This window comes from Clarias gariepinus, chromosome 1, assembly GCF_024256425.1.
Source record: "Clarias gariepinus isolate MV-2021 ecotype Netherlands chromosome 1, CGAR_prim_01v2, whole genome shotgun sequence".
In the NCBI taxonomy this organism is placed as follows: Eukaryota; Metazoa; Chordata; class Actinopteri; order Siluriformes; family Clariidae; genus Clarias; species Clarias gariepinus.
This window is the reverse complement of record NC_071100.1, coordinates 39,496,134-39,509,840: the sequence shown is the minus strand read 5'-3', so window position 1 is coordinate 39,509,840 and position 13,707 is coordinate 39,496,134. Positions and strand designations below refer to the sequence as shown.

General features: G+C 43.0%; 1 protein-coding gene across 1 annotated transcript in view; it reads left to right on the top strand.

Moving 5' to 3' along the window:
- asap1a (ArfGAP with SH3 domain, ankyrin repeat and PH domain 1a) overlaps window positions 1-13,563 on the top strand; it is an 82,464-nt gene extending 68,901 nt beyond the window's left edge. Inside the window, exons 18-30 of the mRNA XM_053492668.1 lie at window positions 719-810; window positions 914-1,100; window positions 4,861-4,946; window positions 5,047-5,162; window positions 5,257-5,324; window positions 5,431-5,538; window positions 6,442-6,670; window positions 9,244-9,408; window positions 9,737-9,812; window positions 9,901-9,965; window positions 10,140-10,687; window positions 11,377-11,499; window positions 11,613-13,563. Of these exons, the coding sequence (XP_053348643.1) occupies window positions 719-810; window positions 914-1,100; window positions 4,861-4,946; window positions 5,047-5,162; window positions 5,257-5,324; window positions 5,431-5,538; window positions 6,442-6,670; window positions 9,244-9,408; window positions 9,737-9,812; window positions 9,901-9,965; window positions 10,140-10,687; window positions 11,377-11,499; window positions 11,613-11,687 (1,938 nt within the window). The 3' untranslated portion in view covers window positions 11,688-13,563. The remainder of the gene's footprint in view (window positions 1-718; window positions 811-913; window positions 1,101-4,860; window positions 4,947-5,046; window positions 5,163-5,256; window positions 5,325-5,430; window positions 5,539-6,441; window positions 6,671-9,243; window positions 9,409-9,736; window positions 9,813-9,900; window positions 9,966-10,139; window positions 10,688-11,376; window positions 11,500-11,612) is intronic.
- Window positions 13,564-13,707: the final 144 nt, after the last annotated feature.

Below are 13,707 nucleotides of genomic sequence, written 5' to 3'. Positions count from 1 at the left end.
ATCCAAATGAAACAGTCATGTGACAAGTTGTGACAAAAACAAACAAGATGTCGGAAACTCAAACGAGTGAAGGTTTTTCTTGGCAGATTCTGTAATATGCTTGCATCTTGCTGATTGGCTGAGCTCTCTCAGAGGGGAGGGATGAGAGGTACTTAGTGTTCCCACGTTAATGACGGCTCTACAGCCAATCAGGGGCGTCTGTGAGCTCACGCAAGCGGAAGGAGCGGATAGCACCGTCCTCCGAGTGTGGTACGCCGCCCGAGCAGTTCGAAAAGATGCGGACGGCTGGCGACACGTGGTTCGGAGGAAACACGTGAGAGTCTTTGGCCCTCTCGACTGAGTGGTAGTAGTAGCCTTAATGTGGGAGCCCCCTAGTGATGCGGAGGAATTGGCCACGACTAAATTAGGGAGAAAATCAGGGAGAAAAAAAAAGTTAACATCTTTGCATTTTTGCGAGTTGGCTCTGTGTTTTGAAGATCCCCGTGCCATGGAATGGAGGTTGAGCCTAATTAACATATTAAAAGTACATGCTTCATACAACATTTAAAATGTTTTATAAATAAATGCAAGACCAAGGCAATAACGGTATCATTTTTATGAATATTCTCTTTATTTATTAGGGAACGTTATTAGTCTGAATCAATCTTCAGGATATTTACAGTAATTCTATCCTATCCATTCATTTTTTTAACTGTTTCTTATTTGTATTTTTTGACAGCTGGCCAAGAATATAGGAAACAGTAGTTTTAATGAAATCCTGGAGGGGAATCTGCCGAGCCCCTCCACAAAGCCGACACCGTCCAGTGACATGTGAGTACACCTGCTCTCTGCTTCCCATTATTCTAACCTGACATTTCCCAAACGCCCTGCTAATATCCGACTCGATACACTCCCCCTGATTGTATTCCTGCAGGACAGAGAGGAAGGAGTACATCAACGCCAAGTACGTGGAACACCGGTTTGCCCGGCGCACACCATGCACGGCCACGGCGAGGCAAGGCGACCTGTACGAGGCGGTCAGGACCCGAGACTTGCTGGGGCTCGTGCAGCTCTACGCTGACGGAGTGGAGCTGCTGGAACCGTTCCTCGAAGCAGGACAGGTACGTCCACTTCCTACATGCTGCAACTACTGATGTGTAAATGAATGAAAAAATAATTAGAGGTTATGATGATGTGTTGACGTTGCTGTAACCAGATCTATGAGCCAATAATTTTTTTTCTTTATGAAAAATTAAGATAATTGATAAAAAGGTCGAAAACTACAAAATAAGAACAATTGCAAAGAAGGCATATTTACACGACTAAGGAATCTAGATTTTATTATTATTATTATTATTATTATTATTAATAAAGTTCCCCTTTCTTTACATCCAATAGAATTAAATGCTGTAGATTAAATTATAGAAATAGGAACACACGTTTCACTGTTCAAACAAATGTTTCAAAGTACATAAAGATACAATTAAAATATTGGTTGTTTATGTAACAACGTCAGCAGCGACCTCATTTCCCCTCTCGTCTGTTCCAACCACTCAGTGTTCAGCATCAGCAGTACTGTATACTAATCACCGGCCTGACCGTCTGTCATCATCTGCACCTGTTTCCTCCCCGTCACTAGGGGGCTCCCACATTAAGGCTACTACTACCACTCAGCCGGGAGGGCGAAGACTATCACGTGATGCCAGCCGACCGCATCTTTTTCGAACTGCTTGCTCACGCACCGTCAGGGGCGGAGTAACACACTTGGAGGAAAGCGCTAGCCGCTCCTTCTGTGTGCGCGAGCTCACAGACGCCCATGATTTGCTGTAGAGCCGTGATTGATGTGAGAGCACAAAGTACCTCTCATCCCTCCCCCCTGAGAGAGCTCGGCCAATCAGCTTTCTCTAGACTTCCGGCTGTGAGAGGTAGCAGCATCGCCCAGGGTTCGAACCAGCGATCTCCGGATGATAGGGCGAGCACTTTACCACTGCGAATTGAATTAAGCGTAAAGTGCCCCTAACAGAGGTTTTAATATAGGTGGAGTGCGGATAATTTTTGACTCATGTGTGCAAAATGTACATAAAGGCTCAATCCTTTAATTAGCCTTAAATGAGATACATTATCTCGTATAGTTACTGCAGACAGGAGCAGGGGTGCGCTGTTGTTCGCACGCCATTTCTTGCTTCCTTAATTCTCAGCTTTAAATAATCTCAGCTTTTTTTTTCTCTTTTTTCTATCAGTGTTTCAGTCAGACTACAAGGTGACAGCTCTATCTAGAACATTGAGAAATGAAAAAAAAACTGTTTTCATACCTAGTGTACTTAAATGAAACCAGCTGAAGAGAAAAAGCAACACAGTGTTGAGTGACGGTGGCGAGAGCGTCATGTTTGCAGTCACCCGAGCTTCACTTCCTCTTTGCTTTCTTTCCTTTGCTCGTAGGGAATTTAGTGTTGTGTCAGCTGCTGGTTTGACAGTTAGGCCTTCAGGGAAAAGCAAAGCGCTCGCTCTGTGTATCTGATCAGCTCCCCATCAGGAACACACCTCTCCCTGAACCCGCCGGATCGCTCTGACCTCCATCCCTCTTCACTATTGCATTTGCTGCAGGAAAATACTATTTAGATAAATCTCTCTCTCTGTCTCTCTGTCTCGCTCGGTCTGTCTCTCTCTCTGTCTCTCTCTTTTTCTTTCTGTCTTTTTCTCTCTGTCTCTCTCTCTGTCTCTCTCTCTCTCTCTGTCTCGCTCGGTCTGTCTCTCTCTTTGTCTCTCTCTTTTTCTTTCTGTCTTTTTCTCTCTGTCTCTCTCTGTCTCTCTTTGTCTTTCTCTGTCTCTCTCTTTTTCTTTCTGTCTTTTTCTCTCTGTCTCTCTCTCTCTGTCTCTGTCTCTCTTTCTTTCTGTCTGTCTCTCTCTCTCTTTCTCTGTCTCTCTCCTCTTTCTCTGTCTCTTTCTGTCTGTTTCTCTCTGTCTTTCTCTCTCTGTCTGTCTCTCTTTGTCTCTTTCTTTCTCTCTCTTTCTCTCTGTCTGTCTCTCCCTCTCTCTCTCTGTCTCTCTCTCTACTTACTGAGTAGGATGACGGCTCTGTGACAGCCGAACTGATCTGATTTAGTTATATTAGAACCTGAAACCTCTTCTTTTTAAACTTTCTTTCGAAACGTTTGATGCCCTTTCCTTCCAAACGAAATGTCAGACCGCACACGTATAGCTGAGGTCCAGGATCTGATTTCACTACCTGTAACTCGAAGAGGATCCGAGAGCACCTCGGTCACCCGCAGCCTGCTTTCCAGCCGTTATTGGACTGAATCATACAAGTAGACAAATTGCATTTACACCCAAATATAGAGTAGATCATAAAGTCCACAACATAGTGTTTTGTGTTTTATATATATTGCTTTTACTCAAGTCATTATGGCAAAAGCTTTAGCAAGTAAAACATGCTAAGGGAATAGGGATTACAAGGGGCGTTCAAGTCAAACCGGGACTTGTGATGCAATTTTAAGTCGAACTGATTGACGTATACAGTAGTGTTCATTTTGTCAGCTATTTTCAGTCTTAGTCTTAGTCCCGGGATAATTGTCCCTGATAGTTTTTATCATATTTAGTCAATCTTATCCTATTTTTATTTACATAGTCAAGTTTTAGGCGACTAAAAGTCTGAACATTTTAATCTAACTTTAGTCAAAGAAACCTTTAAGTATTTTCGTCTATTTTCAATTTTTAGTCTCGTCTCATTCGCATGATATTGCATGCTGATTTCGTCCTTGTCACTGTTCATTGATATCCGTGACGTCTTGTCATCGTCTCGACTTAGTCCCAGGAAAAAATGTCGTCAATGAATATTTTCCGCCATTATTTCCGTTGAGGAAATTAACACTGGTATACAGAAGATTTCAAGCACAGTACAGTGAAGAGACTGTTACAGTTAAACATTTGAACAGTGCAAACGTTTTAAAGAAGTCCGTACCATCCTGGAAAAGGTGGCTCGGAGCCCACTGCAGTCGTTTCCGTGACCATTCAGCGAGTGGAACTGTACATTTGAACTGTCCGTTGGAACTGTACATTTAGGCATTTAGCAGACGGCCTTATCCAGCGCGACTTACATTTATATTGAGGGGCTTGCTCAAGGGGTCAACAGGGACAACTTGGTGGTCGTGGGATTTGAACCTGGAACCTTCTGGACCATAGCCTTAACCACTGGGAGGGACTTGGCTGGGAGTTATCGCCACATCACCCGTACAGTCCTGACCTCGCTCCAAGCCATTTCCACATGTTTATGGCATTAAAGGAGTTTCAGGGAGGCCAGGGTATCAAAAGATGAAGCAGACAATTGGGTCATCGCTCCGGCATACTGTGAAAGCGTTCTACCCTGATGGTATCCGAGCACTTGTGAAACGCTGGGATGAAGGCATTAGTACAGCAGGAGATTGTACTGTATAGAGAAATAAGTGTGTTCAGTTATTCTGCCCTCAAAATCCTGGTTTGAATCGAACGCCCCTCATAATTCAAAACAAGACAAATCAATTGTTTTTCCTTAAAACAATGTAACCTCCTACAATAAAAAAAATTTTCACTTCTTTTTTTTTTTTTTTTTTTTTGCAAGCCCATGGTTTCTGTATTTCTTTTTTTTTATCTCCCTTGTTCTGTAATTATCTCCTTGAATTTAGTATTTTGTTACATTCTTACCCCCACTGACACGATTAAACGCACTATTTTTATTTATTGTAACATCTGAAGTGTTACAGACGCTGGCCAGGAAGCGGTAAAACGATTGCAATAAATAGTGCATGATTACAGATGTGATGATGTCATCCTAAAACCTATTTTTCCTTAATAGTGGGTGGATGAGTTTTTTTTAAATCTCGGATCTTTTTGCAATAAATCGCACAGGATCCTGGGGAGACAGCTTTGCACTTCGCTGTACGGACTTCAGACCAGACCTCGCTGCCGCTGGTCGATTTTCTCGTTCAGAACAGGTACTGTACCTCCCTTTACTGTCTCATATGCTCAACGGTAAACACACTGTGTAGATGCATGTCTCTGAATGTGTGCGTGTGTGTGTGTGTGTGTGTGCAGTGGCTCTCTGGACAGGCAGACGGAGAGCGGGAACACTGCGCTCCATTACTGCTGTACGTACGAGAAGCCGGAGTGTGTGAAACTGTTGCTCAGGGGCAAGCCGCTGATCGATATAGGTCAGTGAGAACACCACATGTTTAATGATGCATGCCTTCGGCTAATGCCTTATAGAGAAGGCGCTGCTCTCCCTAAATGGCTTTGTGGTTTCAGTCAATCAGAACGGAGAGACAGCCTTGGACATCGCAAGGAGGTTAAGAAACACACAGTGTGAGGAACCTGTAAGTACCGAAACCCCGAATCCATTTAAACACCTCGGACGGCGGGTTTGTGACGCAAAGAAATCTGTGGTTTTGACCGAGTGTGTGGTTGTATGTGTGTGTGTAGGTGGTGGAGGCAGCGGCGGGGAAGTTTAACCCTCACGTCCACGTGGAGTACGACTGGAACCTGCGCCTGGAGGAGATCGACGAGAGCGATGATGATCTGGACGATAAGGTCAGAACCAGACGTGTCTCACTGTCAGACAGCAGACTGACTGACTGACTGACTGACTGGCTTAAGGGTATCTAGAGGTCATCTGAAGGTGACATGAGTTACCTACAGTGTGATGCATAAGTATTTACACCTCATGGTCTTTTGTACATTGTATAGTGTTACACCTTGTAACACTAGTAGTGTAGTGCATAATAAATCTGGAAACTTCAAAGGAGTGATTGAAGTCTGAACCCTTATGCAGTACACTGTACAGTACATTTTAGCAACGGGACCTTTAATAAGCAGCTTGCCTTTAGAAGGTCAGGCCCTCATGGGTTCTCCCTAGAGGTGTGTTCCTGTGCCCTGCGATGGGTTGGTGCCCTGCGTTGTGCCCCCAGAGAAATGGAGATTGAGATCCGAAAAAGCGACGGATGGATAGACATATTTTATGAGGATTAAAACTGATACAGAAACTGTTTTGTTTTTTGGTATGGAATTAAAATGAATACGAATCTACCTGGTGACACTGTCACATAGTGGCTAGCACTGTGGCCTCGCACCTCCAGGGTCAGGGGTTCGATTCCCGTCTGGGGTCTGTGTGCATGGAGTTTGCATGTTCTGCCCGTGCTTGGTGGGTTTCCTCCAGGTGCTCTGGTTTCCTCCCACAGTCCAAAGACATGCAGATTAGGCTAATCAGCGATCCCCAATTACCCAACTGTACCCTACGGGGTAGGTTTCAGGCCCTGTACTGGATAAGCAGTATAGACTATGAATGAATAAATGAATAAACAAATATCCCATTCCTCATTATTTGTTTCATGTTAAAAAATATATTGTAAATGATGCTACTTAAATTCGACTCATGTTAAAATAATCTTTATTAAGGACGATATTGACGTTTTGTGCTGGTTGTCTGGTTAACAGCAGCCGAGTCCGGTGAAGAAGGAGCGTTCCCCACGACCGCAGAGCTTCTGCCACTCGTCCAGCGTGTCTCCTCAGGAGAAGCTCACGCTGCCCGGATACTTAAGCCACAGGGACAAGCAGCGGCTCTCGTACGGCGCCTTCGCCAACCCCGTCTACAGCACGTCCACGGAAACACCCGCATCGCCTGGGGCAGACACGCCCACTCCTGCCACAAAGAGCAGTGCCAAAGGTAAGGGTACCAGTCGTCAGACTTTATAAAAAGACTGCTGGTGGCCGTTCAAGTCAAACCGGGACTTTTGATAATCGTGCATAGTTAAAGAATGCAGTTCTGAGAGTAAAAACTAGCTTTATTTTTTCTATATAATTTCCTGCTACACTAATGCGCTTATCCTAGCGTGCTTGGATACCACCATCGACGCCATGATCAAACTGCTTGCTTCATGTCTGAAACGCCGGCCTCCCAGGATCCCCATAGTTCCCACAGACAGATGCGCAAGGTGACGACTGCAGAGTGCTTCGAGTCACCTCGCCATTCACGGACGTACCGCCTTCTTGGCACCGTTTGCATCATTCGGATGTTTCACTGCGACTGAGAGTCTCATCACCAGACTGCGCTTGATGCTTTCTTGTTCCTTTCAGTCGCAAGAAATTTCATCATAAGTCCCGGTTTGATTTGAACAACTATGCACCAGGAAACGGAGATGACTAAAATGTTATCAGGTGCTAGTGTCAGTACAGTACGCTTTTTTTTCCCCTAGTGCGTCTGCATGCGCGAGAAAACATCATGAATACTTAATGAATGTTTGTACTTATACTCTGGTTGCTGAACAAAGCGTGGAGCATGGTGCAGCTGTGTCTAGCGGCTCCGTGCACTTTAGGCGATTGCTCTTGTTCAGGCGTCTCTCTTTCTCTATCTCTCTCTCTCTTTGTGCTAGTAACCGTTTATAGCTTGAAGGAGGAAGTGACACAGTTGCGACACAATATCACACAGCCACAACCTTTTTTCTACAAAAAGGAAGCTACATTTGGCTTCTGGCAGATGGCCTGTGTAGTTTCTCGATATTTTAGCTGCTGCGGAGGGAGAAAAGTGTTCTGTTGAGAGTGTACTGTACTGTACGTAGGCAGGGCGGGTCTATGTATACAGTATAGCCATCATCAGGTGCGAGCTCATGTCGTAAACACACCCACTTCCTGTTCTGTCTTTAATAGTCAGGGGAGTCACTGTTTGTTTAACGCGTGAACAGGAATGTTCTGCTCCAGGGCATGATTTACACGTATACCGTGTATAGGACTAGATTTGACTCAATGCTCCAAACAATCATACAGTTGTGGGTTCAACTCCGTGTATAAAACCCTCTGCACTGTTCGGGGGGGTGTAGACCAGTCTTTAAGGGTTGGGGTGGGGGATGCGTGAGCTGAGTAGACGTGATAAAATCTCTGTGGCAAGTCAGTTGGGTTTTTTTTTTTTTTTTTTTTCAGGAAGAAGAGCAGAGCCAGCTGTGAAAGAGGTGCAAATTCCACAGCGAGAGAGATGTGGGTCGTAGCCATAGCGATAAGAGACAGAAGTAGCAGACATGTTTAAGGCGTTTGTTGTGCTGCTGATTCGGAAAGCAGACTGTCGCTCCGTTCAGTGATTCAGCAGTCATGTCTTATTTAAACCAGGAGAAGGTCTCAGGACCGGGGTATTGAAAATGTGTGTATGTTCTCCCCATGCTTGGTGGGTTTCCTTCCACAGTCCAAAGACATACAGATCAGGTTAACTGGCATTCGCAGAATGCCGATGTGTGTGTGTGCCTTGCGATGGATTGGCACCCTGTCCGGGGTATACCCCTCCTTGTGCCCCAAGTCTTCCAGGATAAGCGGTATAGAGCATCTTCGTTTCTCTATAATACTACAGGTGGCATGCTCTAAACTATTCACATGTCTGCAGGCAGCACAGCATCCTCTTGGATTGGATCAAAAACGTTTGTTTGGTATTGCAACAAAATCAGAAAAAGAGTTGATAATTGAAAATATTTGTAAAATCATGATATTTAGACAATCGTAATATAAATCAAATAATATCGTATCGCCTGGTCCCTGACGATTCCCATCCCTAGTAATAGGGCTAACATCATTATATTTCACTCCCCAAGTAGGATCTTTCCTTTTAAAGGTTGCATCATCATCTGTATAGCATTGCATCATACTTGTATTTTATTTTAAGTGTATGTATGGTGTATTTTTTCATAAAGAAGATATTAGGTATCATTGTTTGGTTTTTACGCCTCCATGCATTGCAATAACAGTCAACTTGATGAATCTTTTTTTCACTACATGTTTAGTCAGATTGCCCGCAGCTTCTTATAATCTGAGCGAGCGGCCCATGTGTTGCGAAGTAAATTGCTTGAGTCTCTTAAAAATAGAAAAAGCAAAAACTGGATGGATGGTAGTCTAACACACAGCATTATACGGTACAAGAACATGACAGACACCTCTGCTGATCCCAGCGGGAACACAATAATATAGGCCTGATGGTTTCTAAAGTACTTATTAATGATATAGACCATTAATTGTTGCAGGCTAATTGATTTTTAGAGACTCCTCCCCCTAATGGACCCAAACAATGCCATAAAATGCCCTTACTGCATAACACTGCAACTGTTTTTTCTTTTAATCTGTCACACTGCAAGAGTTACTGCTGGGTGTACTAAACGCAAGATATGGGTACATTTTCCGGCACCCATCCAACGTGCTTGAAGATGCACGTTCTTTGCATAGAACTGAAAGAGAGCTTCATGTACTCTTTCTTTTCTTTCACAGCTCCCACCACTGGCCCTCCCACCTCTCTCCCACTGGGTTCTCAGCCTTGTACAAGTGGCAGCTCCACTCTATCTAAAAAGAGGGCTCCTCCACCTCCTCCCGGAGGCCACAAACGCACACTCTCAGACCCACCCAGCCCCGTCCTCCAGGGACCCCAAAGCAAAGGTGAGTAAACATCATCCTGTCTCTTGGGCCATCTCTCTCTGTCTCGTGAGAAAATCAAGAGGGAGCATCGTTAACAGCTGTAATTCACTGACTTTCACTATTACTGTAAGCTTTGTAAAGGGTACTCTCCGCTTCCTCTATTACACATTTGTGACATCTTGGAGCTTCCTGAAAGGAAGTGCAGTGTTGCTGCTTTTTTGTTTTCCAACGTTCAGAATTTTGCTGACGCAAAAGAAATCTGTCCTGTTTGCACCTGATACCATTTCCTATTTTCTTAACTCATAAGACAGTCAAATATATCCAGCTGTTTTTTTTTTTACAATTACAGGGAGTGATTTAACACCACCGCCTGCAAACAGGACCTCGCCAGCTAACAAATTTGAAGGAATTCAGCAGCAGCAAAGGTGTGTACCAATGGCACATGTAGTAAGTGTCATAATTACCCCACAGCAGAGTATTCCCCATTCTAAATATTTACTCCTCCTCTTACAGCACTACTTCTAGTAATACAAAATCAACACTCGGCCCCAGAGTCTTACCCAAACTACCTCAAAAAGGTGATTATTTTATACTTTCTAACTATGAGAACTGTCTAAATTGTCTAAAATGAAATGTGGCCTTGTTTCATCATTGGGGTCAAAGTTCAAATTAGTGGTGAAACATCAAGATTACATCACAGGTTCAGTCCCCTTGACTTGACAAGCTAAGGATATCCTGTTCTTATTTTTCAGTGGCATTAAGAAAGACTCCAGGCATTGTCCCATCAGTGGACAAACCCAATCAGGGCCCTGAGGTCCTGCAGAAACCTACCCAGGTGGTAGACATGCCAACTAGAGATACCATTACCCGACCTACCGAGCCTCCACCTAAAATCCCACAGGCAGCTGAGAGGCCCCAGCCAGCTGAGATTCCTCCCAAGCCACACATCCTGGAGCTTCCTCCTAAACCTCAGCTCTCGGACCTTCCCCCAAAACCACAGCTATCAGAATTACCCCCCAAACCCCAACTGTCTGATCTGCCCCCTAAACCCCAACTTAAGGATCTGCCACCTAAACCACAGCTATCAGACCACGCCCCAAAACTCCCAGTTTCCACAACTACAGAGACACCACATAAACAGCCAACACTAGAAGAGACAACTCCAAAAGTGCAATTGACGGAGGCTCAAACTCCAGGTCAGCATGTAGAGCTTTCACCCAGGCAGGCGAGTGAGGATACCAACGGTGCACCAGCAGGTGTTGTAGAGATGCCAGTACCTCTGCCACGCAAAATAAACACGGTGAGAAATTTAGAAATTACAAAGGTTGTGCTGAAAAGTTGCCCATATTCCATTTGACTTGTGAAATTGATTTGTGGAGTTGACTTTTTTGAGTTGATGTTTGGAGGTGAATTTTTAAGGTGACTTGTTGCCTAATTAAATTGTTAAGGTTGGTGTGTTAATGTTTGGAGTTGACTTGTGGAGTTGCCTTATTGATTTAAGTTGCCTTTTTGCGTACCTTTCATTTGACTTGTTTAGATAAATTGACTTGTTAAGTTAAACTGAATTGAATGAAATAAGTTAACAATTTGAACTTACTTGTGGAATTGAATTGACTTGATGAGTTAACCTTTGGAGTTGACTTCTGGATTTGAGCTGACTAATGGAGTTGGTGAGACGAGTTGACTTAATGAAGGGGTTGAGAGGAGGTGCTGACGTGGAGTTAAGGTGTGGATGGGTTGACTTGTTGAGTTGACCGGTGAAGTATGGAGTTAACTTGGATTAAGTTGGTAAGCTGGACCATTGGAGTTGACTTGTGGAGTTGTGTTGAGTTGACTTGTGAAATTAAGTGATTTATTAACCCGGTGAAATAAGGATAAGTTGACTGGTTAACTAGACATGTGGATTTAAATTGATTTTGAGCTGACTTGTTGAGTTGAGTTCTTGTGTTGAGTTGAATTGATGATGATGAAATATGTATTTTTCGTCAGGTGAAGAACAAAATGAAAAGGGTAAGGACCATATACGATTGCCAAGCAGACAACGATGATGAGCTGACGTTTAGTGAAGGAGAAGTGATCATTGTTACGGGAGAAGAAGACCAAGAGTGGTGGGTAAGTAATACTTTACTGAAACTCTGAACACTCTTTACATTAACACGCATTTGAAAGCACAACAGATTGCACGCCATTTTTGTAACATTTGATATCAACTCGGTCTTTTCCAGATTGGACACATAGAAGGTCAGCCGGACAGGAAAGGGGTCTTTCCCATGTCCTTTGTGCAGATTTTGTCCGACTGACAGTGTGACCGGCAGGTGTGAGGCTGTCCCTGTAGCACAAGCTTTGCCCCATTAGCCTCTCACCAGACTCTGGATTCCGCCTCTCTGTATAGCTGCTGTAACCCAAACAAATCTCAAGTATTCAAAAGGAAAAAAATATCATATCAAATCTAGACTCTTGGAAAAAAAAACAATGAAGGGTGAACTGTGTGTTGTTAACAAACTACAAAACATTATCTTGCCTACCAGTATTACCGTAGCCATGGCGGCCCAGCATGCTAACCTGGGTATGCAGTAGCTATCCTCGGAATTTAGCACTTAACATTTCTCAGTGTATGCTGTAAACTCTGTGTATGTGTGCACATATGGAAGTATATGTATGTCCATATTAAGTGTCTCTGTACATATATATGCACAAATGTAAGTGTATATTTATGTACTTATGTTATGTAGGATGTAAGTGTGCAAATGTATGTTAACCCCTGCTTGCTTCAGGAGCCGGACTGACTCCTAGACATTTTAGCTCAGTGTTTTCATTCATCTCTTGAATTCCTAGAGGGACTAATGGACAAAAAAAAAACCCTAGAGAGAATTAAATGAATGTTTTTAATGAATATTATAACAGTGTTGTCCTCAAGTATAGTGGCACGATAACCAGGGATGAAAACTTTTTTTTTTTTTTTTTTTACATTTTTTTCCCAGGCCTCTAAGCATCTCATCTTCTATGCATATAAGGTTAATTGAGTTAGGCTGGATTGCTTGCTTGTCATTATATTTCATACTGAAAATGAAATAACAGTAGCCACATTTGTCTTCTAGCTATACAGTAAAAAAACAAAAAACAAAGATTCCAGCTCTGGAGGTGGTTTACTGGTTGGTCAATAGTCCATGCCACTTGGTGAATATCCATGCATCTCCTTATACAGTAGCTACGCAATGCCAGATATCACAAAGCCCCTGTAACACTTCCTTGTCCATAGGATTATGATTTAAGGCGGATGGAACCAAGTAAAGCATTGCCCTTAAAATGTCATTCCACTTAAAATGCACATCGACCAGCAGGTTCAAGATACTCGTTTATTAGGTCTCTGTAGAAATAACTCTGGAACTGTGGAGTTTCGTTTGTAGGTTGTTTGTATGTTTGGTTTTATTTGAATATGACTTCAGGGGAACAATGAGAGCAAAGGAGTGACGGGCAGTAACACAGCTCCGAATGAACTTAATGCTGTCTCTGACTTTTCCTCAACCAGGGAGACTTGAGCTTTTCAGCGTTTGTTTTTATTTTGGTCTTAACAGAATATCATATATTATTAGCAAATGCCTCCTAATTTGTTGATAGTATTAGCCGTTTATAGGGCTACAGTGTGTCAGTATGAAAAGGAATTTAAATCTCTTTGAGTGTATAGAAAGTGAATGAATATTCATTTATTTTAGGATATCTTAAGCTGTAACTGGGGTAAACCACGATGCAAGATTTCAGCACAAGCAAAAACTGCAGCGCTCCATGAATTAACGAACTTATGTGAAGCCTGTGGAACTGAGTTCCTGATGCACCATTCGTGTGTTAAACGTATGTACATTGAAACTCTCAGTGAGCCTGTTGTTGGACCAAATGTGTGAAATTCATATTTAGATACAACACGCTTCATCTAGAGGTGCCATCTCGGCTAGTCAGGAACCGGTGATAGACACTTGTCTGTTAATATCTGAAAGCAGTCGAATGGCTTATTTCAAGAAGAACTGGATCTGATCCTGATGTTAAAATATATCAAGTATAGATTTAACCACTCGTTTCTCATTTGTTTTCGTCTGTGTTTTGCTGCACTGTATGTTTAGTCCCAAGACACTCTCTGATATCAAGTTTCATTTAGAAATAAATATTTTACGTTGAAACTAAGTGTTTGTGTCGTCATTTTTGTTAGATATTTCCTTTCAAATAGGCTCTTGACTGGAATTTGTTGTACCAATGATTTTTAAATGATAACCGCTCTTCAGTGGCCATGAATGATCCTGGGTTAATTGGAGTTAGTTTTAGATAAAT